The sequence below is a fragment of the Notolabrus celidotus genome, chromosome 10 (genome assembly GCF_009762535.1).
Source record: "Notolabrus celidotus isolate fNotCel1 chromosome 10, fNotCel1.pri, whole genome shotgun sequence".
In the NCBI taxonomy this organism is placed as follows: Eukaryota; Metazoa; Chordata; class Actinopteri; order Labriformes; family Labridae; genus Notolabrus; species Notolabrus celidotus.
The window spans coordinates 6621261-6647843 of NC_048281.1; the positions used below are offsets into that span (position 1 = coordinate 6621261).

The 26583-nt window shown below is 38.7% G+C and overlaps 2 protein-coding genes across 3 annotated transcripts in view; both read right to left on the reverse strand.

The window, feature by feature from the left end:
• Nucleotides 1–1569: 1569 nt before the first annotated feature.
• Nucleotides 1570–11561, reverse strand: LOC117819714 (histamine N-methyltransferase-like). Of its 2 annotated transcripts, none has more exons than XM_034693138.1 (7): nucleotides 11434–11561; nucleotides 10772–10918; nucleotides 8215–8267; nucleotides 7378–7485; nucleotides 4637–4767; nucleotides 4372–4465; nucleotides 1570–2332 (listed from the first exon to the last, which is right to left on the reverse strand). In XM_034693138.1, the coding sequence occupies exons 2-7, from the start codon at nucleotides 10906–10908 to the stop codon at nucleotides 1971–1973; spliced, it is 885 nt and encodes a 294-aa protein (XP_034549029.1). In that variant the 5' UTR covers nucleotides 10909–10918; nucleotides 11434–11561; the 3' UTR covers nucleotides 1570–1970. The 2 variants fall into 2 exon arrangements, with proteins under 2 accessions (XP_034549029.1, XP_034549028.1); XM_034693137.1 differs by lacking the exon at nucleotides 11434–11561 and adding an exon at nucleotides 11012–11414.
• An 11586-nt stretch (nucleotides 11562–23147) lies between these two features.
• thsd7ba (thrombospondin, type I, domain containing 7Ba) overlaps nucleotides 23148–26583 on the reverse strand; it is a 156464-nt gene continuing 153028 nt past the window's right edge. Inside the window, exon 28 of the mRNA XM_034693559.1 lies at nucleotides 23148–26536. Within this exon, the coding sequence (XP_034549450.1) occupies nucleotides 26455–26536 (82 nt within the window). The 3' untranslated portion in view covers nucleotides 23148–26454. The remainder of the gene's footprint in view (nucleotides 26537–26583) is intronic.

Genomic DNA, 26583 nt, shown 5'->3' on the forward strand with positions numbered 1-26583 from the left:
GCACAGGACAGGGGACACAGAGGAACTAAGTACACAGAGTAATCAACACAGGTGTGGAACACAGGACACAGACAAAACTAATGAGGGTAATCAAAAAAGGCGGGAAACACACAAGGGCAGGAAGTGAAACTAAACTGGAAACACAGGGATTCAGAATTACAAAATAAAACAGGAAACACAACACACTAGACTAAAACACGAGAAAATACAACAAGAGACATGGATCACTGAACACACAAGGGAGATAAAGGATAACTAATACAGAATAAACACGGGGAAGAACCAAGACAAGAAACAAAAGGAAAAAACATACTAAACATCAACTCATGACGCTTAATCGAACATTAGCTGAGCATTTCACAGTATTTAGCTAGTTACAGCGGCAAAGAAAAATGTCCTTTCAACAGGCAGAAACCTCGAGCAGAACCAGACACATGTTAGACACACATCTGCCTCAACTGTGCTGTGGTTGAAAAGAGGGATGCAAGAAGATGCAGAAAGAGTGAGCTGGAGACTAATATTGAGAGAAACTTTCCTTCTACAAAAATGTAAATGTAAACATCTAAATCAGTAGACTGAATTACAAGATAACAATAATTTATATTACATATTATGAAAATTATTTAATGTGTAATGTCTTTGTGGATTTAACCCCATTTTGACACTTTCATATATTCCAAGGGGGTAGTTAGGCCAAGAGAAAGATAGAATACTCCCCAGATGGAGGTGATGATGGAATCAGGACAGGTTGAGGGGTTGACAGCTGCAGAGCTTGACCTGGATACTGATGAGACAGACTGGAGCTGACGAGGTTCCCACAATCCACACTGTAACAACAAGCTGACAGAGCAGGAAGGAATACAGAAATTTGCAGCAGCAGGATGACAGAGCTTGCGGAAAAATCTTGTTGGTTATCTTGACAGAGAGGAAGAGATTGATCGAGAGAGGGAACAGTATGGATGAATAATGACAATAATTTATCATTAAATGGTCTATCTGATAAAAAAATACACAATGTTTCTTGTGTTCCCATTAAACAGATATTACCACACAAGATGCAGGAGTTGTCAAGAAGTTTTGACCAATCAGAGTCAAGCATTTTACACAACCTGAACATCAGTAAGAAAGCTGTATTATAATCCAGTATTAACAATAAAATATGTCTTGAATAAAGAGCATTTCAAAATATCTGTTTATTTGTTTATTTACTACATTTTACTACTTCTACTAATACTACTATCCGTCTCATCACTATCATCACTCTTTCTTATTTTCCTCTATCCCTCTTTCCAACCCAAACTCGGTCGAGGCAGATGGCTGTCTAACATGAGACTGGTTCTGCTCAAGGTTTCTGCCTGTTAAGGTGCGGAAGGCAGACATCCTCTCTACTTTTAACTTCCCTATATGATAAAGCTTATAGCTAGAACTGGCTCCGGCTTGGACCAGCTCTTAGTTATGCTGTTATAGGCTTAGACTGACAACTTGGTTGAGGCAGATGGCTGTCTAACATGAGTCTGGTTCACACTTTGTGTCTCATGACAACTGTAAAAAATTTGATAGGAAAAAGAGAACAGTCAAACCATTTTTATTATGAACAATAATACTAATTACCTATACATTTTAGATAATACTGATATCAACAAAATAGAAATATTTTAGATTTTTAGCTTATAACAAAAATAGACTCCTAAAGAAGAGTTTGTGATGAGGCAGCTGGCACTAGGGACATGCAATACAAAACTTCTTAAATTCAAAGTGGTACCTGTACTTTTTGGTATTGATACCAAATGATTACTTTGTATGTATCTAAGTGTCAATACTACAGTATCAATACACACATCCATAGCTTGCACAGACGTACAGTTAATCACACAGTACAGAATTTGATGCAATAATAGTGTTTAAAACTGATCCAGTAATATTTTCTTCCTTTTAGCAAACTACACATTCAGCATGTTAACACCATGTTTTTAAGTGAGCTGGTTTAAGACTATCACCTCAAGGTTGTTGTTGAAGATAACTTTGCCATTGGACTCAACACTACAGTCTGGATGCCGAAGGAGCTCCAAGACACCAGCCTTGAGCTCAGGTGAGGCTGTCTTGCTGAAGTCCAGCACCTCAGTCAGAAAATCAAGAAGCAGCTCTCCCTTCTCATCCCCCTCAGAGAAACACTCTGTAATATCCATCTGAGATGGCAGCGTGTAGTTTTGGTATCTTATGCCGCTAGAGTCCAGGAAGCTTTTGATGTCTCCAGTGGTCACACACTGGCTTATTTCAGTGTTACAGAGCTCGCTCCTGTAAGTCCGCCAAAGCTTTCCCCAACCACTCTCACCTGGAATAGATAACATGAAAAACAAGACGAAAAGTCAACAGTTAGGCTTGGACCAGCTCTTAGTTATGCTTCTATAGGCTTAGACTGCCAACGGAACTGGCACACTGACACAATGGGATCCTATCTCACCCCCATCACTTACTTTAACTTTCACTGTACCATTGAAAGTTACTAACCATACACCTCTCTACTACGGACATGCTGGACTCCAGCGACAACAGCTACTACTTCTACAACTACTACCATCTGTCTCATCACTATCATTGCTTTCTCTTAATCTCCTCTATCCCTCCTACCAACCCCAACTCGGTCGAGGCAGATGGCTGTCTAACATGAATCTGGTCCTGCTCGAGGTTTCTGCCTGTAAATGGAAGTTTTTTCTTACCGCTGTAACTAGCTAAATGCTGTGAGGTGCAATGCTAATCTTGGATTAAGATAAGATAAGACTGAGTCCTGTCAGTAAGAGGGGAATGGATCGTATCCTGTCTTGGTGTTGGGTCTCTGTTCATAATTTAACATAGAGATACGGTCTAGACCTGCTCTGTTTGTAAAGGCGTATTGAGATACGTATTGTGATTTGGCGCTGTACAAATAAAGATTGATTGATTTTTTTTGATAAATGGCAGCAGTGTATATGATGTAAACATGCTGAAATGCTCCAGTTGTCTGGTTATGAAAAAACCCCAACTTTAATTCTATCCCCAAATATGATGAGCTGGATAGAAAGGGAAAGTCCTTTATTGTAGACTCAATTCATAACTGATCTAACATAATTTCATTTCGTAATAGCGCAGCCTGTATGTGTAGAGGGTTGAGACACAGACACCAGCCCAGACTGTCTTTCTTATATACAAGGGCATGTTTACCATTGTGTTGCATCCCCTCCTCTTTTTATAACACTGTGAACATTTGGGAACCAAGGAGACCAGTTTGTACATCATGTAAAAAACATCATCCTAATGCATGGTTGCTTCTAAGGCTGACTTCTCACCCCCTCTCTTCCTCCTGTATCTGAATGCTCTGCATTTGTTCTCCTGCTGTAAGCTGTGTCGAGGGGTGCGTAGTTGGTGAGCAGTCGAGAAATCAAGAAAGATGAAGCTTTGAATGTGAGCGAAGCAGAGCAAAGACTGTCAGTCTGGGAGTATGCCTATATTTGACATCATATACAGGACCAGATTCAAACGTTTGGGGTTCAAGGCAGCACACCTCCAGATCTTGGCACCCTAGGAGACTGCCTATATTGCTTATGCATTCAGCCAAGCCTGTACTTGTGTATCACAAATGAATATCTATCAGGTTTGTGTCAACTTGTCTCCAAAAAGGACGCTCAAGTCTTGAAAATATACAGTATACCGATTGCAGCTGTGAAGGCTGGAAATAATCTTAGGGTCCCATTCATGTTTCTTACAGCTAGTACGATGTTTTCCTTAAATATTCCTGTTCAATAGTGATATATGTGCTTTTTTAGAGTACTTTAATATTTTAATCCAATAACATAACCTTGATACAAATATCAATCAATCAATCTTTATTTTTATAACCCCAAATCACAACAACATTATCTCAATATGCTTTTACAAACAGAGAAGGTCCAAACCGTACTCTATGTTAAATTATTAACAAAGACCCAACATCAAGACAGGATAAGATCCAGTCCCCTCTTAAAGACAGGACTCAGTCTGGTCTCATCTTAATCAAATTCAAAATATCTGTTTATTTGTTTATTTACTACATTTTACTACTTCTACTAATACTGCTATCCGTCTCATCACCATCATCACTCTCTTATTTTCCTCTATCCCTCTTTCCAACCCAAACTCGGTCGAGGCAGATGGCTGTCTAACATGAGTCTGGTTCTGCTCGAGGTTTTTGCCTGTTAAAAGAAATTTTTTCCTAGACCTGCTCTGTTTGTAAAAGTGTCTTGAGATAATGTTTGTTGTGATTTGGCGCTATATAAATAAAGATTGAATGATTGATTGATAGGAGAGCAGGAAAAGATAAAATGCATTCATCATTCATCAGTATATCTATCCACTTACCAGACACAAGAATTATCAGAAGCTTTCCATTCTTGTCAAGGAGACTCTGGAAGAAGCTGACGGTAGCTTCAGGATCTTTTACATAGTACAGCATCTGTCAATGTCACCAAAGATAGGCACTTAGTAACTGAATATATATACATATATAGCACAAAATTATTACTCAATGCTAGACATATATTCTCAAAGGGATTAATTCTAAAGCAGGGCTTGATGTGAACCATCTGTAGCTCTAACAAATACAATACAATCAGCAGTCCCAAACCTGTATCATGTGAATGAAGTCAGCCTTCTTGATCATCTTCTTCCTTTTCAAGTCTTCCTCGAACTCAGAGGCAGTCATCTTGTTGAAGGTGAAGTTAATGTACTCCAAATCTGGTGTCCTAGACACCAAAACTGCAACAAGACACACAAAAAAGTAATGTAACTGTAATTGTATTTACAAAACAATATTAACAAAGACAAATTTGCTCACTGAATTCTAACTCCTTGTTGAAATGAATGTACAAAGGAAAGAATGACAGCTCAAATTTAGCACAAAAAACTTAAATCTACATAATCAGTCAAAGATCCTAAGAGGAGTTTTTAGCTGGTTACAAAATAGATTTAAATTAGTTATGCCTCTGTAATAAAAAATATTCCATAATGTATACTACAAGGGCAAAAACCCTGATTACTTTATAGTTATCTTACATGCCTGTCAACACTGCCGTTGGGTAGATTTCAACACAATGAGATATATGATTGCTGCAGAAACAGTGTTTTAAAAATATTTTTACTCCTTTTTCATTTTCTCATCAGTATTGTTGATACAGAAATTAAATTAACATGACATTTTACAAATTAGTTTTAATTCTAACATTTATAACAGACAAATGCTGAATTGTTGTAAGGAAATCGACACTGTGACTCAATTAGTTACCAAATACTGAGACACAAGTTTTACCTCTGACAGCAGACAAGAACAAACTGCTTTCCTTAAACGAGAATTCTGAAAACACCTTTAGATCTTTAAAGAGCATTTTCATCAGTCACTGCTTATCAGTACCGTTGCCACTTCTTAACTTTTTAAATCAGAAGTGATGCTAAAGAAGCAGTTTCTCTATCAGCTTGGCCGTTGTTTACTTCCGCTTTCCGAAACCGGAAATCCAGTGAAGTCTGGCTCAGCATACTGCAGAACAAACCCAACAGAGCAGTCATGCTACAGACTAAATTCAAACGCAGTATGTAGTAGGCTGTACCTACTGTCTACTACATTCATAGGTGGTATGTAGCAGGCCGTTTCCAAAACAGCCTATATCGGATATGTCTCATTTCTCGTTACCCAGTGTGGACACTGGTTAACGAGTAATAAGGCACAGGTGAGGACAATGTGGCACAGGTGAAGACAATCAAAAAGGAAAAACACAGGAAGTAAAACTAAACCAGGCAAACAGGGAGCAATTACTACAAAACAAAACAGGAAACTCTTCAAAACAGGGACTACAACACAAGACATGGGACACTAAAACCACAAGGAAGACATAAGGTCAACATATAGCAATGACAAAATGCAAAAACAAGGAGAACACTGCATTTGTCAACAAAGCTGTTGTGTGATAAGTAGTTGTGTGATTTAAAAAAATATATTGATTCAATAATATTTTAAAATCACACAACTAATTAAATCTAACCTTCCAAAAAAAAATAGACATGGAACATAAATCAGCATAAAAATAATTGGCTATAATGACAGGAACCATGTTAAAAGAATGTATTTGACATGTTTTTTAATTGAACAGTTTGACTGATTTTAATATGTTAGAAGGGAGGAGACAGGGTTTATTTCTTTTACTGCATCCAGCCACCAGGGGGAGCTTCAAATCCTTTCACTTTACAGTTAGTGAACACATAAGGTGCCTGTTTTATATACAGTCAATGATTCAAACACTCAGATAAGGAAAATCAGTCAATGAACTGTGCTTAAACTCTAAAGAAATACAACTAACTATAGTCAAAGACAATACATCAGACACTATAGTAAAGCTTTAGTTTTCAAACTAGAAAGGTTGCATTTCCTTACAGCAAATGCTTTGAAATGCTGAAGCTGAAGGCTGAAATCTGTGAAACACAACTGGAAATGAGGAAATGGGAAATAAAAAATCAAACTACACAAGTTATAAAGAGAAGAATAAGTAGAAGGGTCTTAGACATGTGAAGTTGGAGAAGTAGTAGTAGTAGTAGTATATATAAAGGTGATGTCAGAGGTGAAGTAAGACTTCAGGAGGAGGTGATGATGGCTTATGTATAAATGTGTATGTGTGTGTGTGTGTGTGTGTGTGTGTGTGTGTGTCTGTGTGTCTGTGTGTGTCTGTGTGTGTCTGTGTGTGTCTGTGTGTGTGTGTGTCAGCACTGATGAGGTCATCTGAATCACCTGTGTCTCCAACTGTCATTGTTGCCATGTTGATGGGACCTGCTGTATGACAGTTGATTTACAATGGGATTCATGGGTAGAATACTGTCTGTAACGGCAGACGTGTTGCGATAACCATAATAGCTACCAGGGTCAGACAGTGAGCACCCCAAGACTCTGATGAACACAGTCATGTGTTTTTCATGTCTGTGCAGTCAGACATGTAGTCAGGGCAGCGAGTTAAGAAAGCTGTAACTTTTGATGACCTCCATCTCAATTAAGGATTATGTAATAGGGTGTTAAACATGCCCCCTATACTCTGACAATGCAAATAGAGAGAGTAATGGTGTCGTATAGAGTGAATCTGTACTGGGAACTAGCGGTATAAGCATCCCCATGGGGTTTATATTTTAAGACCGGAGGTTGCTGCTTGATTGTAGCCTGTAGAAATAGCAGGCAAAAGCTGCATAACACCCACAGTTACCATTGTGTCAAAGAAACAAACCAATATTTTTATACTTTAACTGAGTCGTTTTTGAGACAACTGTAAAATTGCAATGTACAACACTCCCACTCTCTGGAGGTATGAGGTGTGTAGCCTTTAAAAGCTGTACCTTTGTAGTTGAGTAGCTGCTGGCTGCTCGGCTCCACTACCTCATTATCCACTGTCACCCCCGGGTGCTGCAGATGGAGCTTGGAGAGCATCTCCAGGTCAATCTCACCTACATGCACAGACACAATTCATATTTTGAAAACCATCTACTTCTAGAAATTAAAACAATGATCAACTTTCTTGCAGATTTATAAAGGAGCTCAACCTTCTTTAGTGCTTAGTTTTTCGGTGAATGATGAATTTAATGAAGCAATGATCTCAAAAGCACCCTTGCCTTACAACCAGAGAGTTTGAACTTTGATATTCCTATTGATATCATTCAGCCAGAGGCAAGTTATTTTGTCTTGCTCTTATTGAAGCTGACAATGTATGCAGGAAAAAAAAAAGTAAGGAAGGAAGATGAACACGGCAAGAGCTTGGATTAGATCAAATAATAACTTGTGAGAGAGTAGGCAGTCAGTTAATTTCACTAGATTTTCTCAGTGAATCTGCAACTTCACCTCATTATGACAGCTCAGGTAAATTTAAAGGATGGTTTTGACAGTAAAGGATCATAACGCTCATGGGCAAGTAGCTGGTTAGCTCAGAAACAAAGGAATATTATCTCATGTTCTTGAGAGACAAAGTGCAGTAAGGTAAGGTTACTTTGTCTGGGACTAAAGTTAAAGATTAATCTGACAGATAGATGTATAAAAGCTCTTGGCTACAATCAAAAGGGTAAAGGCTTTTACTGCTGCAGCAATAAATAACTGCACAGATATACAATCATTTATAGTGGTCTGATAGTGCATGAGTTAAGTTTAAAACATGATCTGTAGTGCGTGTGTAGTGTTCTTACCAGCGCCACTTCCAACTCCGATCACATTTAGATGGGACTTTCCATCTCCAATGCTGAGCAGAGAGCAAAAAAACACTTTGAGTCTTCAGAACAGTCAAGTTTAGAAATTCAAATCATCCAACCTGCTAAATTTGGGTCACACTTTTGGGTCTCTGTCAATTCTGCCACTTGGGTAGGTGAGGCCTTCTGATCTTGCGTTCCTTATATCGAGGCTTTGAATGTTGCTGTGGTATTTTCTGTCGCTCATCTTCAGAATTTTAACAACCCTATTGCACTTTTTTATTTGACTTGTGACTGCGAGTTATGTCTCTCAGGATTCCTCTGTGATCTACTTCTCAGACAGTCAGTGGAAGCTTGTGGAAAACTGGAGAAAGTTGGGTTTAGTTTTCAGTAGCACAGTATTGTATAGGTATACAGCTTAAGCTTTATCAAAATAAAACAATGCCAGAAGAGGAATTTCTGTACTCCTCATATGAACCATTAATAATGACAATATTTGATTTAGATATTTAGTTTAGTCCTAGTATACATTCTAGCTAGATGAAGGCACAGACACTCATTTAATCTATTGATAAAAGTGTTACCACAGAGTCCCTCTTCTGACCCCCTCATTCAGTTATCTAGTAATAATATAATGTCTACGGCTGTTTTCAAAACCACCTACTATACCAACAGTACGTACTGATTTGGCCAAAATTCAGTATGTAGTAAGTAGTATGTGAACAAGAGCAACATCTGTAGTATGCCAGAACTCCCCGGGTGTCTACTGATTCAGGAAAATTTCTCAGTATGCATGAGACCAGTCTCTTTCGTGTACTTTTTCCCACAATGCACACTGCTTCTTCTTGTTTCCGTATATGATGAGTGGGTTATTCAGTGTTGGGGTGCTGGGAAAATTATGAAATTCCATTAAAACCACTTCTTAACTTTTTAAATAATAAGTGATGCTAAAGAAGCAGTTTCGCTATCAGCTTGGCCATTTTTTACTTCTGCTTTCCGAAACTAAAAATCCAGTGACGCCTGGCTCAGCATACCGCAGAACAGAATGTGAAAAAAATGATCTACAATACTGTACTGTTTCTAATTTATCTATGGTATTTTGCTTTTTTGGCTTTCAGCAACCATAATATCAATCAATCAAACAATCTTTATTTGTATAGCGCCAAATCACAGCAATACGTATCTCAATATGCTTTTACAAACAGAGCAGGTCCAGACCGTGCTCTATGTTAAATTATTAACAAAGACCCAACATCAAGACAGGATAAGATCCAGTCCCCTCTTAAAGACAGGACTCAGTCTGGTCTCATCTTAATCCACCATGAGCATTGCACCTCGCAGTATTTAGCAAGTTACAGTGGCAAGGACAAACTTCCTTTAACAGGCGGAAACCTTGAGCAGAACCAGACTCATGTTAGACACACATCTGCTGAGACCGAGTTGGGGATGGAAAGAGGGATAGAGGAGATTAAAAGAGAGAGAGAGAGAGAGATGATAGTGATGTATAATGTTGTTTTAAATAACACTATTATTAACATCAATTAATGCTGAACCTTATACTTGACAGAAGACGTTTTTAATGGTAGTGTAACTGTTCAATTATAACTGACACAGTGTCACACTAAATATCATCAAATACTGTAAAAATTCAGATTATTGATCACTAAGTTCACCTCTCCTTTGGAATCATCTATCAGTAAGGGTCCAGGAGGCAGACTACCTCCCCCTCTACTTCTAAGACTATTGGGACCTTCCTTTATGATATAGCTTATACAGCAGCTAGAGCTGGCTGAGGCGCTTTTACAAACAAAGCCGGTCTAGACCGTACTCTATGTTATATTATTAACAAAGACCCAACATCAAGACAGGATAAGATCCAGTCCCCTCATACTGACTCAGTCTGGTCTCATCTTAATCCACCATGAGCGTTGCCCCTCACAGCATTTAGCTAGTTACAGTGGCAGGCAGAAACCTCCAGGAACCAGACTCATGTTCGACAGCCATTTGGCGCTTTACAAATAAAGATTGATTGATTAATTTTTTTCACATTTTAAAGCCATAACATATGGCTTTTGTATCTGTATATCAGTCCAGTAGTACTCTTGTGTCTTTTTTCCATCAAGCTTTGTAGCTTTACTCTCATGAGACCTAATGCCACATTATGAGTTTTTGTTACTGCTGTTGTTTGTAGGTGCACGTTCCTCTTGATTCCTCCTCATTCCTCACCTGAAGTAGGCTCCACTGATTGGGGAGCTGCTGCCTGATTAGCCAAGTGAGCAGGTGGCCAGCTTTAAAATGAGCTGCAGGAAACTGGCTGCTCTCTCTACACTGTTGTGTGACCTGAGGCCAGAAGAAGAGCCTTTGAACCTGATGTTAATTTTTCTCAATTTTCTTTGTTATCACAGGGAACCCAGCAAACTGTGTGTTTTCCCTACATATAACTGGCTGAATAAAATATGAGCCTAAACACTTCAAGGAACGCCTGGTTGTTTCCACTCACACTGCCTGCTTCCCATAGTATAACATTTACTCTTTCTACGTCTGGTTGTGACATTACCTGGCCAGTATATCTGGTAGTATATTGTTGATGAAGTCTCGCATACACTGATGCTCAGAGGAGCACTCCAGAAAAAGCTGGAAGGATTTCTGGTACCTGCTGTCATCATGAACCAAACTCCTGAGTGAGGATGCCATTGCAACAAATCTGGCAAAACAAACAAACATGGTTGATGGCCAGCAATACACTAAACACACAAAGACACAAAAACATTTTTTAAAGTATAATTACTCCTCAAACCTGGAGCCTAAAACTGCAATGTGACTTTCATTTTTCGGTTTACACACATGCAGTCCTGAGTGGTAGTGAAACTGTTGCTCCAAGTGCAGAAACAGTGGCGCACTGATATTGTTTCTGGTTATATGCGCACTGAACCCCAACATGTCAAAATGCTGCGTCACCTGTCATTAGAAGATGACAGGCAGTGTTCTACGCAGTCTATGGTCCTGTCACCATATTCGTGACGAAGCTTTCCGTGTATTTTCAGAAACGTTTACAAACCCGCGGAAACGGAAAAAGCAGCATAAACACAACACTCGACCACACAGAGACGCGCATGTTACAATCAGTTTCTCTCTGTTTCATTCCTCTTTGTGCGTAAAACAGCAGGACGTGTTTAATCAGGGGACAGATTGAGACGAAGCATAACAGTCTTCACTTACATGTCTTGATGGTTTGTGTGTGTGTGTCCGGGGAGATCTGCAGGTTTAGAATAAAACCCTCCCACAGTAGTATCCGCAGCTTCCACTTAAGGAGGACAAAATGTGGCAGAGAAATGCCCGCAGGAAAAATTGATCCAATGATATAACACCACGTAGCCCTCCTGAAGCAAAACATTAGGACACATTATGTAAGTAATTCCTGAAATTCACTCTCTCTCTGGCGAGGGTTAATGACTTAGATCTGGATCCGAGCTGCAGGGTCACCTTAAACTCAGGCATTGGAGATTGCCAAAATAACGATGAAGAAGAATATGTCTAGTTATATTATAAAGTCATTATGAGTTATATTATGAGTCATTATTTAATTATTTAATGTAATTATTATATATTCAAGTCTGATGCATGTTCTCTGACATGAATTTATGCTACTTTGTTGTCCAGCAGTCACTTTTAAAATAACAGCTTCCTGTTAAAATAGGGATGAAATAATAAATAAGGCATTTGACTATTTTAATGTACCAAAAAGCAGTTTGTCAAACTTTATTTAAACAGTACAGTTAAAATAGACTATAAAATGTGACGTCACTTGTTGAACACTAAAATAGAAATTCTCCACATTTTAAATGTTTTAAAAATGTTTTTTAATCACATTTGGAGGAATCTTTGTGATCTTCTTCACATTACACTTTTTTTTGTGACAAATATATTAAAGTTAAAATCCCTGTTAAATCCAAATGCTAAGAATACATTTTAAAATCAATGTTAAATGTTAAATCGTAATTATTATTATTATTATAATTTTTTCTTCAAGATTATTATTGATCTTTCACATTTTAACAAAAGAGACAAAACAACACAAAGCAAAACAATAACCGTGCTCTTTACAGTAGAAAGACCACCGGAAACAACCGCTGCTCAACCACTCGGAACAAAACATATAATATTCCACCATCCAAGCTAGGGTTTCTTCAAAAACAGACAAGGAAATAAAAAGCAACATTGACAATAGTTACCATATCAGTAACAGAATAATAACAGTAACTAAGAATGTATGTATGACAGCAAAACAAATACAGAACCCCCCCATAACACAAAGAAAAAAAAAACCTGAATCTAAGTCCTATGCGTCAGAGGGTGACTCCAGTCAAAGACGCAATTCCCCTTTTTTACAATTTCCTGGAGGGATGGGGGCAGATATTTTATAGAAACTGACAATATTTTTTCAAACAAGTAAACGTCTCCCCTCATTTGTGCAGTTAAACTTTCAAATGGGAAAACTTTGTATATTTCATGGTGCCACTGTGTAACTGTAGGAGGTTTGTCACTTATCCACCTTTTTAGAAAATCTTAATTTGAAATCTAAATGTTAAATGTTGCTCTGCAATTCTTGATATTTAGCTAATATTCAAATTCGCACTGCCTCCTGGCGGAAATACCAAAATAAAAGCTTCATAAAGCGATACAGACTTAGCATTACCAACTTAGCTTGTCCGTACCATAGACTGGGTCAGTGCTGTCGATGTGTTGTGAAATCTCTTAATGGCCTCCAAAACTGCCTGTTCAACATTTTCTGCTAAATCAATGCACATTCTGGATGGCGGGCAGTCTGGCTGGTAACCCGTAAGAGTCAGTACTAACCAAGCGGCAACCTCCGGTCTCAAAATCTGAAGCCCATGTGGAAGTGTTACAAACTGCAATTCATCGAGAATCCTCTTGAGGCTGGCTGCAGAAACACCGGAAACATGTTTACAGCCTGGTTCAAAAAATGGCATGGCTCTACGTTGCTAATTTCTCTATTGGCACACACTGTACGGGGGCTGAATTTTTTTCTAACACAACGGTTCAGAAGATATTTTTTGGCCAAATAAGGACATGACTGATTTGACTCCTGGAGGGGAACACATAGCTGTTGGCGAGGAGGCTCAAACCCCGCCTCTTTGCCTCACACTTTGACTGGTTGAGTTCCGCATTACCAATATGGCTGCCACTGACGATTGGCTTCAAAACAGCATTCAGAAATAGACGGGTGACATCACGGATACTAGGTCCATTATTTATACAGTCTATGGTATTGACAGACTATAGTTGGGATATCTGTATCGCGTTATGAAGCTTTTATTTTGGTACTTCCCCTCAAAACATTTAGATTTAACATTGAACATTTTAAATTTAGATGTCACATTTAACATTTAGATTGCTAATAACAATTTAGATTTAACAGTGATTTTAACTTAAAAATGTGTGTCACAACAAAAATAAACTTAAAAAGTTGTTTTCATGACACTTTGGAGCTAAATTTGGAGGATTATGGCTGTTTTCAGTGTGCATAACTTTACAAATGTCACCCCATCCTAGAATCTTAAGGGACTGTATTCATAAACATAAACATTATTCAGCAAATTTTGCAGTGCATGTCCCAAAATAACGTTTCCCACAGGCCATAACACACTTCACTTCAGAGGCGTGTGCATTTATGCCCAAGTTGATCCTTTGCATGTCTAACGTTCTAACACCTTATTTAGATAGTACACAGTTTAATGGAATTCACTCAGTGGTGGTTATGTCTTCTGTGCCAAAACATATTAGTTATCTCAAGAAGTTTCACCAAAAAGTAGGTAATCTTTTTTGTATTATTTGCAAGTACCCAACACATGTCCACCAATACAAACCTGTGGACCTGGATGACTCTGGGGTGACAGCAATTTTTTTTAGCCTGGAAGGTCTTTGAGGCAATAAAGTGCCTTCTGGCAGCCCAGAGAATAGATAAAGATAAGAGTGAGTTACATTCTCCAAACTGCTGCTGGCTCTGCACAGGCAGTGTGATCATTAGATGTCTTCCAGTGAGGGCAGGGGGGCGTCCAATTAATGTTGTGCTCTTTACGACTCTCTGGAGAGCTCTCCTGTCTGCTGCTAAACAGTCAGCACACAAAGCCATAACACAGTATGTCATTAAATAAAATTTTGTGAGATAAGGGAATATAGGATATGGACCATATACAGGTAATGATGCCTCCCTAGTTGTAAGTCCAGTGCGATAAGACCTGAGCGATCAAAACAGTAATAATGTACATTAAAGCAGGTTTCTCAACCACTCGTCAGCCCATTGAGTAATTATAATACCAATAAATGATTATAAAGTACATCTTAAATTTAACAGGCAACCAATGAAGAGATTATATGACAGGGTGTGTGTGTGTTATCTCCTGTTCTCTTACCTTCTTTGAACTGTTAATTATTTATTGCTGTCTTAGAAGGAAGACTATTGCATTAATCAGGCCTGCTGGTGATAAAAGCATGCTGAAGTCTCTCAGAATCTACCCCGGAGTAAATTGGTTGCACTCCATCATTGATTGTAATGTGATAACAGGACAATTCACTGAGATTACTGATGTGTGATTCAAACTTTAATCAGGGTCTAAAAGCACACAGCGATTTTTTGCAAGGAGCTTGGTGCTTTGTGCCAGGGTTGAAACACAATATCTCCCTCAAGAACCTATGCTGGCCTCAACTGTATCTGCTTCATTATTTTTTTGACATACACAAGTTGATATACACTAGGCTTGTTGTGCAAAGGGGTGATTTGATTGTTTTCAGAATAAAAAGGTGTGCAGTTGTGCACACCTTTTTAATCATTTCAGTGTGGTACTATATGGTAATCAGCTTCTAACAACATGACATATGCTGCAGCAAAGCAGTCCTGTACCACTACAGAAGGCAAATGTACTCTTAATAAGACAGCATCTGATTTTTCTCAGGAGGGTTCGATGAGGTCTGTTAGACCAAGATAGAATTCAATAAATATTTCATTGCACTTGCCACACATTCAGGTGTGCAGATTTTTTTTTCTACAGGTTTTTTTTCTATATAAAATGATATAGATCTTTTTTTACATTACAAGTCCACCACAGCCCCACAATGATGCTCTTTTTCCAATGAATTTGCATCAACACAATATTGGCATCCCCTTGCATGAATTTACATTCGGTTACAAGCATGAGAGGCTTGAAGTGTACAAACAGGGGTTAACACACACACAGCGCTGTTCCACTCTGCTGGCTTCATTGTTCCATACTTAGGGATGTGGCTGATTTAACTGAAAGGCAGGCGTTTTGTAGCCAGGCGCCAAGGCTATGGCCTCAATTTCACCTCTTGGCTGGTCTCTACCTTGACTTAGTTGGATTCAGTATTATCAATATGGCAGCCTCTATCTCTGGGCTTTCCAACTCAATATCTGACGCTGGCATGCTGTAATGACACAGTGTAAGGCTGATCATGAAGGAGCCTATAGATTACTTGTTTAAAATATAATGCCATAATGACTGCATAAGTAATGTTAGTTCATTTATGTCCTCTTTATTTATCTTTGTTTACACATGCATGACAATGTATTGATTTAGGTTTATTTATTGTACAGGAAACCATTAATTTTTTCATCCATCCATTACTCTAATTATCTGTTCCATGATCCCTTCTGCCTGTACTCAATAAAACAATCATTCTTTATTTGTAAAGCGCCAAATCACAACAATCGTTTTCTCAAAACTTTTACAAACAGAGCAGGTCTAGATCATACTCTATGTTTAATAATTAAAAAAGACCTAACCTCAAGACAGGATAAAATCCAGTCCCCTCTTACTGACAGGACTCAGTCTTATCTCATCTTAATCCACCATGAGCATTACACCTCACAGTATTTAGTTAGTTACAGCGGCAAGGAAAAACTTCCTTTAACAGGCAGAAACCTCAAGCAGAACCACACTCATGTTAGACACACATCTGCCTTGACCGAGTTGGGGTTGGAAAGAGGGATAGAGGAGATTAAGGGAGAGTGGATAGTAGTAGTAGCAGTAGCTGTTGCAGCTGGAGTCCAGCATGTCCGTATCAGCTGGAGTCTAGAAAGTGATGAGATGCAGCTGAACAACTCACTGGCCTGAGTACGAAGGGGTCCAGAGAAAATAAGTCTGACATGGTTTTTGCTAAAGAAATCAATCATTTTATGAAATAGCGTTAAATCACATATACACAGTATGTTGAACTACTTTCACTCCATCTGCTAGTGTTTATTATTGTATAGTGTGTAAGGAAGAGGTGTTATTCTGCAGTTGCTTATTAGCACTGGTAAATTAATGACTTGCAGAGCTTTAAAAGATTTCACTCGGTGCAGATAGTTAGTGGAGAAATCAAACACAGCAATTTAGGACACATTAGTTTTATAATATTGTTATATTAAGAGGTATCATACACAACATGAATACTAATACTCAACCATTAAGATAATAAAAAGGCAGAGCTAGAAGAAAAAGACTAGTTTATTTTTTTTATGTATTTGAACATCAAATTACTCCAGTATATAAACAAGACTACACTGTTTAATTTCAAGGAAAGAGATTAAGGTGATGCCATATGCCTTGGCTTGCCTTTGGTGCCCAGATTTCTTAGCTGGAAGAATGTAAAACAGACAGGAAGCCAAGAACCCAAATAAGGCCACAAACAATTTACTCTGGGGCTGTAATTAGGCCACAGGCACCATCTGATAAGATTTTTATCCTGGAAGTTAATCATGAGAGAAGATTTCAATCAGATTCTATGTGTAGTAGCCCACGGTGTACTTCTTTAGATAAAAGTCTGTGATAGTACACATTTTTGACACGTGCCCTTGTAAATATTTTCCAAGGACCAAATGCATTTAATGTGATGTATGAGTCTTGTTCTATGACCTAGCTTTATAAATGATCATGATCGGAACTGTCAAATTTTCTTAGTAAGCAGAAGACTGTGGCCTTGTCAGATTCTAATCAAGTAGTAGGTGAAAGACAAAATATTGCTAAATGGACTTGTACTTATATAGCGCTTTTCTAGTCTGTTTGACTACTCAAAGCGTTTTTACACACTACTCATCGCATTCACCCATTCACTCACTGATTGAAGAGGCTGCTATATAGTAAGGACCATCAGTATTAGCTAATGTCATTGGTGGACATTCACACACCGCTGAACAACGGCGGGAGCAATTTGGGGTTCAGTGCCTTGCTCAAGGACATTTCAGCATGTTAAAACAGGAGCTGGGATCGAACTGCCAACCTTTCAATTGATAGATGACCGACTCTACCCACTGAGCCACAGCCACCCCAAAGAAAAGGATCACAATTTAACATTAAAATACTGTATAATTATCATCATCATTTGCATTAATTTCAAGCTTAATTATTTATTTGTATTCTGTTTTTTGTGCTTGCAGCTCCTGTTTTCTATTCTAACTCGATGTGATTCAGTGCTCAGCGTCGACTGATTTTTGTCATCGCGCTCTCAGTTGAAAACAATTCAACTTTTGGAACACAGCAGTGCTCATCCATGTCACTTCTTGATCCCAATCAAACTAAAGAAGGGCGGGACTTCTGAAATCAACTTTTTCAACAACAATGGCGGAGGTCCAGAGGTCCCCCCCTTTTTTTTTTCGAGGTACAATTTCCAAGTTTAGAGCTGCTGCTAATGATCTGACACAATTTATATCAATAGTTTTTACAGTTTCAATTGAGGTTGTGGGTGTTCCCAACGCAAAAAACGGCGGCTGTGGTCCAGACACCTTACTGTATTTGCTGCTTTTCATACTTTTCAAAGTGATGTAGAATTTAAAATTCTATTTGGCAAGTTACTGACAAAACTGCCTGCAGACTGGGCTGAGAACCCCGGTAACTTATAATACAGTAGTTTCATGATTTGGAACTCTGCCCACATTAAGTCCATTAGGTGCTGCGTCCACTGCCGCCATTTTTTGTTGTTGTATTTTGGGGCTTTTTTTGCCTTTATTGATAGGACAGCTGGAGAGAGACAGGAAACCTGGGAAGCATAGAGCGAGGGAAGACATGCAGCAAATAATCGCAGCAGGGAGTTGAACCAGCGACCTCTGCTATGAGGACTATAGCCTCTGTATGTTGGACACTTAGACCACTAGGCCACCAGCATCGCAACTGCCATTGTTTTTAGCGCTGGGAATGCCCACAACCTCAATTTCAGGGCGCTTCTCACCAGCGTTTAATGTTGCTGGGTTACGAAAGTTGTCCCACAGCACTTCCACTTCCTTCAGAAGGGTGTGTTGGGTCTGTTTTAAAATGCTCTGTATGCTTAATGCTTGCTGTTATTCAATGTCATTTCAACAAGAAACTGTAAAAACTATCTAAAGAAATCGTGTTAGAGCATTAGCAGCAGCTCTAAACCTGGAAATTGTGCCTCGAAAAACCAGTGTGATAACTTTTCTCCTCCGTACAGACCTCTGCCAGTGTTTTTCACAAAGTTAATTTCAGAAGTCTCGCCCCTTTTTGATTCTGATTGGTCAGAGATCAAGAAGTGACATTGATGAGTGGGTGGTGTTCCAAAAGTTGAACTGTTTTCAACTGAGAGCGCTGTGACAAAAAACAGCTGCTGCTGAGGGCGTTTTTGCACTGAGGGTGCTGAGTGCTGAAAATGCTGAATCACATTGAGTTTGAATTGAAAACAGGCACTTCCAGCTTAAACAATGGTGGCAGTGGACACAGCACCTAAACCATTTATCATTAATATGTCTTTGCTGTATAAATGTCACAAGATAAGATAAGATAATCCTTTATTCGTCCCACAACGGGGAAATTTAAAGTGTTGCAGCAGTAGAGTAGACAGTGCAAAACAGCATAAAGTAAACACGGGCCTATAAAATAGCAGTTATTAGAAGTTATTAGCAATTAAAATTAAAGAAGTAATATAAGCATATCTCAAGAATGTATATACACAGCTAAATAAGTAAATTTACAAATATTTACAAAACCAGTGATGCAGTTAAAAATGTGCACAGACTAGTAACAGGTTAAAAACAACATACAGAACCGAGAAGATGGGTAGAAAAAAGTATTGCACATGTAAGAAGTAATGTAATTATTGTACGTTAATAAATAGACAGGGAGGAGATATTGCACTTGAGTTCCTTTTGGTGAGGTTATTGTTATTGATTATAAAGTCTGACCACGGCAGGGAGAAAAGACCTGCGGTGTCTCTCCGTGAGACACTGTGGGTGAAGAAATCTGTCACTGAACAAGCTTCCCACTGTTGTTACGGTCTCCTGGAGGGGGTGTGACGTGTTGACCATCAGAGAAGATAGCTTTGCTATCATGCTCCTGTCAACCACCACCTCCACAGGGTCCAGTGGGCAGCCCAGGACAGAGCTGGCCTTCTTCACCAGTCTGTTCAGCTTCTTCCTGTCAGCAGCAGAGATGCTGCTTCCCCAGCAGACCACTCCAAAGAAGATGGCTGATGCTACCACAGAGTCAAAGAAGGACTTCAGAAGAGCCCCCTCCACACCAAAAGACCTGAGTCTCCTGAGCAGAAAGAGTCTGCTTTGTCCTTTCTTGTACAGCGCATTTGAGTTGTCTGACCAGTCCAGTTTGTTGTTCAGGTGAACACCCAGGTACTTGTAAGATTTCACAATCTCAATGTCCGTTTCCTGGATGTTCACTGGTGTGGGAGGAAGGAGCTTACGTCTTCTGAAATCCACCACCAGCTCTTTGGTCTTTCCTGCGTTGAGCTGGAGGTGGTTTCTCTGGCACAAGACTGCAAAATCCTGTGTCAGCTCTCTGTACTCCCTGTCGTCCCCATGGGTGATGAGACAACAATGGCTGAGTCTTCAGAGAACTTTTGCAGGTAGCAGCTTGCTGTGTTGTGGGTGAAGTCTGCAGTGTAGAGAGTAAACAGGAATGGAGCCAGAACTGTTCCCTTGGGGGGCCCCGTGCTGCAGACGATAGTGTTGGACTGACACCTCTGGGCCCTCACGTACTGTGGACGAATGCTGAGGTAGTCCAGAATCCAGACCGTGAGGAGTTGGTCCACTCCAGAGTGCTCCAGAGGATAGATTCTATACAGCAAATATCTAGAAGGAGCGTATTCAACAGTAAATTATAATTAATACTTTAAATAAAATGTATATATTAGTCACTTTTTACTTAACAGGCTGTGCGGAGAGAAATAAAGAAAGGAGGACACAAAGAGGGAAATAAAGAAAGACCACACTTAAAGAAATATTTCCCATGACCCACTGTGTTCAAAGCTCACCTCATCTATAGGCATTTTTCCACCGCAGGAATTTTACCCCGGAACGAGGGACTTTACTCCTGAACTACGTGCATTTCGACTGGAGGAACCAGGGTCTAAATTTAGTTCAGGGGTAGTTAATCTCCCCCCTGAAAAGCCCCTGCTTGGGAGCTAGTACTTTTCAAAGGTCCTGGGACTTTCGGTTGAGCGTAACGTAATGGTGTTTGTGGAGTTAACACAGTTGTTGAAACACAGAGGGAGTTCCTGAGAATGCATACTAGTTTTTTTTTTTTTTATTAAGATTTAAAAATATTATTTAAAATATTTTTTTTTCTTCATACATTTCTGGCCTGATTTGCTCAATCTACCAGGGACTTCAGCCCGCGGTCGAAACGCAGACAACAATGGGGGCACAGGAACCTTTTAGTTCTGGGGAAAGTAGTTCTGGGGGCTAAAAGACCCAGGAACTCTTGGTTGAAATGCACCTTATGACTACAATGTCTATCCTTTTTGATTCAAACATATTCAGGGATGCTTTCGGGTGTAATACAGTTTTCCTGGGTATGGTTTATCAAAAACAACCTTATTTCCATTAAGAACAAGTTCTTCATTTACACACAGACCCTAAAGAACTGCATGCAGAGAGGGAGGCAGAGTACATGAGAGAGATCACACAAAACAAATATTCCCAGAACCTTTCATTATTAACATAACTTAGTCATGGCTTAAATGATTTATGGAAATGGTGTTTGTTTTTGTTTTTTAAAGAAAGTTTAGCAGACGGTGAAAAAAGAGCTTTGCAGGCGACTTCATTCACAAAATAACTGTCCCAGGCGGAACAGTAAAAGCGTTGTGTTAAAGTGACGGGAGTCTCTTAACAGAAAGAAACAGATTGGGTTTTTACTTTTACTCACGACATGAGACACTGCTCATGCCAGCAATCTAAAAGTTGTAATTGGTTCAAATGCATACCGAAATGAAAATATAGTAATTTGGCAGACATTTCAGGCTGCTCCTTGAGAGTGTGAAACATGGGTAAACTCTTGTAATCACAATGGTGCCATGCTGATATTCATAAATTTGGACTTCCTTTTTCACTTGATATGCTGCAAATGTCATCCCGTTAGCTGGTATTTGTTCATAAACCAAATTAATGGTTAATTGAAGTTTTGCCCTGTGGGTGGCACCAGAAAGGTTGTGGGATTAGTCATTACAGACATCCTGAGGAGGGCTGGAAACCCTCATCAACCTCACATTTAAAGCTTCTGGGAGAAACTTTGGGTTTGAGTAGAGATCCTTCCATTAAAGGCTGTTTTAGTGGTGTAAAGCGAATCCCCTCATCTTACTCCTACCCTACAGCAGACATTAGAAATAATTACATACTGTACATTCAATCTTTACACTAGTTTCATATGCATTTGTAGGTCAGATAAAGACATCAGTGTAAATTTCAGTTTTTGTCATATCTAGCTAAAAACTCCTTACAGTAGTAGAACGTCTATGAACCACCTATGTATGTTGGGTTTATTCTGTGGGAACACGGAATGCCTGAGTAAATATTCACAGCAACCCATCAACTTGTTGTTAAGATACAATTTGTCGTGTATCTTGTATCTGGTGGTCGGGGCAGATGGCTGCTCATGGTGGATCAAGATGAGAGTTGACTGAGTCCTGTCTGTAAAAGGGGACTGGATCTTATCCTGTCTTGATGTTGGGTCTTTGTTAATAATTTAACATAGAGTATGGTCTAGACCGGCTTTGTTTTTAAAAGCGTCTTGAGATAACATTTGTTGCGATTTGGTGCTATACAAATAAAGATTGACTGAGAACACGCATTTTGGTATTTTACAAATTGTCATCATTCATCTTCAGACCTTAAATCCAATTTATGTTTGATGAGGACTAAATTCCCAAAAATATGGTGTTAAGATATTTTCTCTGGAAAATATATTAAACAGATTCATTCTGGGAAGACAAAACATCACCAGCATGGTGGTATAGACGAGGATTATATTACTCTGGTGACTTATTGATTTGACATAATGAAGGATTTCTAAATGGTAAACATTCATCATTTTAAATTTTGTGCATTTTTCCTGAAAAATTATTATCTAGCTTTCATTCTGCTCGGCCAAGAGATAGCATTCTGTAATTCGTGACAAAGAACCAGCTTCCAGCAATAATTGAGTCCTCATTAAAACTAGACATTTTCATTATCAAATTGTTCACATACCTTTGTTGCAACCTTCAGTGTCTTATAGCTACATAAAATGACATGAATTGGATTTGATAGCACAGCCCATGCCTTCGCCAGTGATCAGATGGCTATGACACAAACATTTGAATTCATTTCTCTCTTAAACAAAAGTGACAGTCTTAAATAATTGAATTAGATGAGACAAAAGATTTAAACATAATTTCCCTCACAACCTGTTAACATCCTGGGACTGTCAGACCTGAAATCTGGCTGGAGGGCGGCATAATCTTATTGGCTGTTTTGATATTCTGGGCTCTGCTGTGGAGCTGGTACCAGTAATTACATTTTATCATGATCTGAAAGTCAAGGAGCTGATTACAATCACAGCAGGAGTGGAACGTCTCCCCCTCTCTCTGGTGAAAAAATAAAAACCCTATTTGAATAAAGAGTGGGGGCTGCAGTGTTCTTTTTTCACACAGTTTCACGATTTATTTACAGTTTTGTCCTGCTCTCCATTTACACACACTGGTATTACAAATAGCATGGTACTGTAAAATTGGTTAAACATCCTTTAATTTTCAGAAGTGGACCGGTCTTTGTTAGGTTCTGGAAATATGCTCAGTTAGTTGGAAATCTGTTGATAGCATCCATCTAGAAATAGTAACATACTTCACAATTGGATTTTACATTGATTTAACATTAACCATATATCCCTTTATTGGCTGAATATTTGAAAATCGTCTTAAAAAGACCAACTCTGATCTGTTTGTCAACTTTTAACACATCATTTCTGAAAGGCCACGAAAAGCACTTCCTGCAAAATAGTTTAAGCATGCCTAAATACAATCAGCTCTTGAAATACAATTGTTACAACAAGTAACAACCATATTTGCACAACCATTAAGATATACATTTAGGAGTAAAATACATTCAGAAGGGTCAGATAACACAAGTTACATCCTTAATCTCTGGTCAGAGTTCAACCACAATGTATTGCAGAACTTATGTGAGACAGAACTCATGAAAAATAAAAGCTTGAATTACATTTTTAAATGGAAAATACGTGTGGGCAGTTATCATTCACTGAGATGCTTTGGTATTACCCTTTGCACTATAAATGGTAGATGTCATGAAATGCAAGTGAAATGTGGATCAATGAAATAAATAAAGAGATTAAAAGTAGAATATTAGATTTTTCTTACAGAAATACAACAGAAATGAGGGACAGCTCACTGAATAAATATGTGCTTTCACGTGGTATTTGCTTTCTGGGAGCCGTTGGTAAAGCTGTGCACACTGAAAATAACAGCAACACTTCTCGACATTTAGCTTCAAAATGTCATAAAAACATGGCGGGAAGTTTTAAGTTACTTTTTTTAGCACATGTAGAGCAACATTTGTGATCTTTTTCACTTAGTTTTTGTCTTGACAAATACAATTAAGTTAAAATCACTGATAAAACTGAATATTAAATATAAATCTTTAATGTTAATTGTTTAATCTAAATGTTGATTGCTAAATTTTAAATGTTAAATGTGAATCTAAATGATAAATGTTGCTCTTCAATCCATATTATTTAGCTAATATGAAAATGCTGACTGCCGCCCAGCGGACATACCAAAATAAGAGCTTCATAAAGCGATACAGATATCCCACTATAGTCTGTCAGTACTAAGCGGCAACCTCTGGTCTCAAAATATGAAGCCCATGCTGAAGTATTATAAACTGCAATTCATCGAGAATCTACTTGAGGCTGGCTGCAGAAACACCAGTAACCACATAGACACCAATTCAAAAAAGACAATCTTAGCAGCATTAATAAACATGTTTACAGCCTGGTTCAAAAAACATTTTGGCTCTATGTAGCTAATTTCTCTATACATCACACACTGTATGGGGGTTGAATTTTTTTCTAACCCAGCGGTTCAGAAGATATTAAGATTACAAGTTTTTGCCCAAATAAGGACATGACTGACACGACTCCCGGATGGGAACACATAGCTGTTGGCGAGGTGGCTCAAACCTGCCTCTTTACGTCACACTCTGCCTGGTTGAGTTCAGCATTACTAATATTGCTGCCGCCGATGATTGGCTTCAAAACAGCGTCCAGGAACAGATGGGTGATGTCACGGGTACTACATCCATTATTTATACAGTCTATGGTCAGCACTGACTCCTACAGGTAACTAGCCCAACTGCCCACCGTCCATAATGTACACTGATTTAGCAGAAAATGTTGGAAAGGCAGTTTTGGAGGCCATTAAGAGATTTCACAGCGATCAGAGACAATACTGACCCAGTCTGTGGTACGGACAAGCAAAGTTGGTAATGCTAAGTCTGTGTTGCTTTGTGAAGCTTTTATTTTGGTATTTCTGCTAAGCTGCAGTGTGAATTTGCATATATGCTCAATATTTTGGATCGCAGAACAACATTTAACATTTATACTTACCATTTATATTTATATTTAACATTTAGATTTAGCATTCAGATTTAACAGGGATTTTAACTTAAATACATTTGTGACAAGAAAATTAAAAGTGAAAAATATCACAAATATTGCTCTAAATGTGCTAAAAAAAAGTGACTTTTAAAAATTCACTCTACATTTTTAAGACATGTAAGAGCTAAATGTGGAGAATTGTTGCTGTTATTTTCAGCGAGTACAACTTTACAAATGGCGCCCCATTATTTGAGCCATGTCTTTAAATACTGTAAGTTGAGTAAACATTATATTTGCAGAAAAAAGAGAGGGGGATAATTCTGCATTATTTTCCCTTGATTGTTTTACTGATCAATACTCTTTATGGGGGTGGGTGGGGCTTTTATGAACAGGTGTATGGGGTATGACATCTGTCATGCTGGTGATTTCATTGTTTATGTAAAAGCATTATTTTCTATTATTCCTTGCCTACCATGTTTCTGTATAAATTGAAGGACTTTCCAGTTGTTGAGTTCTTATGGCAGGGAGTCTTGAGTTATCATTTTATTGTTCAAGGCAAGCCTGCTTTTTGTTCCCACATAACACAACATATGGTATCATCAACACAATCTGACAGCAACAACTTGCATTACAATTAAACAATAAAAAAGTATTTTGAAAAGAAAAGACAACAGTGAATAGCACTAATGTAGTGCATAGCATCTTGTTTTATCTCAGTAATTCAAAAACCGCTGTTGTCTACTCAAAAGGCTTGTGACATTTCCTTTTACAAAGATTCAGCACGGATGAAACAGAGTCAAACGTTCTGTTGTTTTGTCTTTGAATGTCATGAGTGACTGCTGAGTCATGTTGTTCTGTCGCTCCTGTAACACAAATGACCAGTGGTGTCCTCTGATACTTAAAACATCAACAGACACACCCACACACACACGCACGCGCGCACACACACACACTCAATCAAAAATCCATCTTTAGATCCCTTTTTCTCCCTTCTCCAAAGTTTTCTTGATTTTTGGGTTGCAAACACTGTTACCAAACAAATCACAGGTCCATGCCGAGACACCTTCATTCCATCTATTATGTTCAGCTTTGAATCCTCTTCTCCAGGGAAAATAGTTGGCCACAGCCAAGCATGGGCTTATTGCCATTTAGCAGCAAAATGTGAACTCACTAATCAAGAATCACTATTCATCCACTGTTTTCTTACCCTACCACATTGGCCTGCCGCTCACACTTGCCAAAAAATCAGTGGTAGCTGATGGACTTGCTAACTGAATGCAGTCAGGTGTTGATCCGTGGCTGAGCATGTTCTTTTTGAGGTGCATGTGAGTTACATGTCCACGTCCCCATCGTAGGCCATGGTCAAGGGTTTCTGAAGTGGTGGAGACGTCTTTGCAGTTTTGGATGGGTAACTGGAAAAAAGACAAGATAGAATGGCTGACAGGGACTGTGACTTCGA

What these genes read in the sequence shown, in the direction of transcription:
- LOC117819714 (XM_034693137.1), bottom strand. Translation starts at nt 11,154, where the DNA reads ATGTTGGGGTTCAGTGCGCATATAACCAGAAACAATATCAGTGCGCCA. An exon ending in ATTGCAGTTTTAGGCTCCAG is followed by an intron (nt 10,919 to 11,011) that starts GTTTGAGGAGTA and finishes TTGTTTTGCCAG; the next exon opens with ATTTGTTGCAATGGCATCCT. An exon ending in GCAGCTACTCAACTACAAAG is followed by an intron (nt 4,768 to 7,377) that starts GTACAGCTTTTA and finishes GTCTTGTTGCAG; the next exon opens with TTTTGGTGTCTAGGACACCA.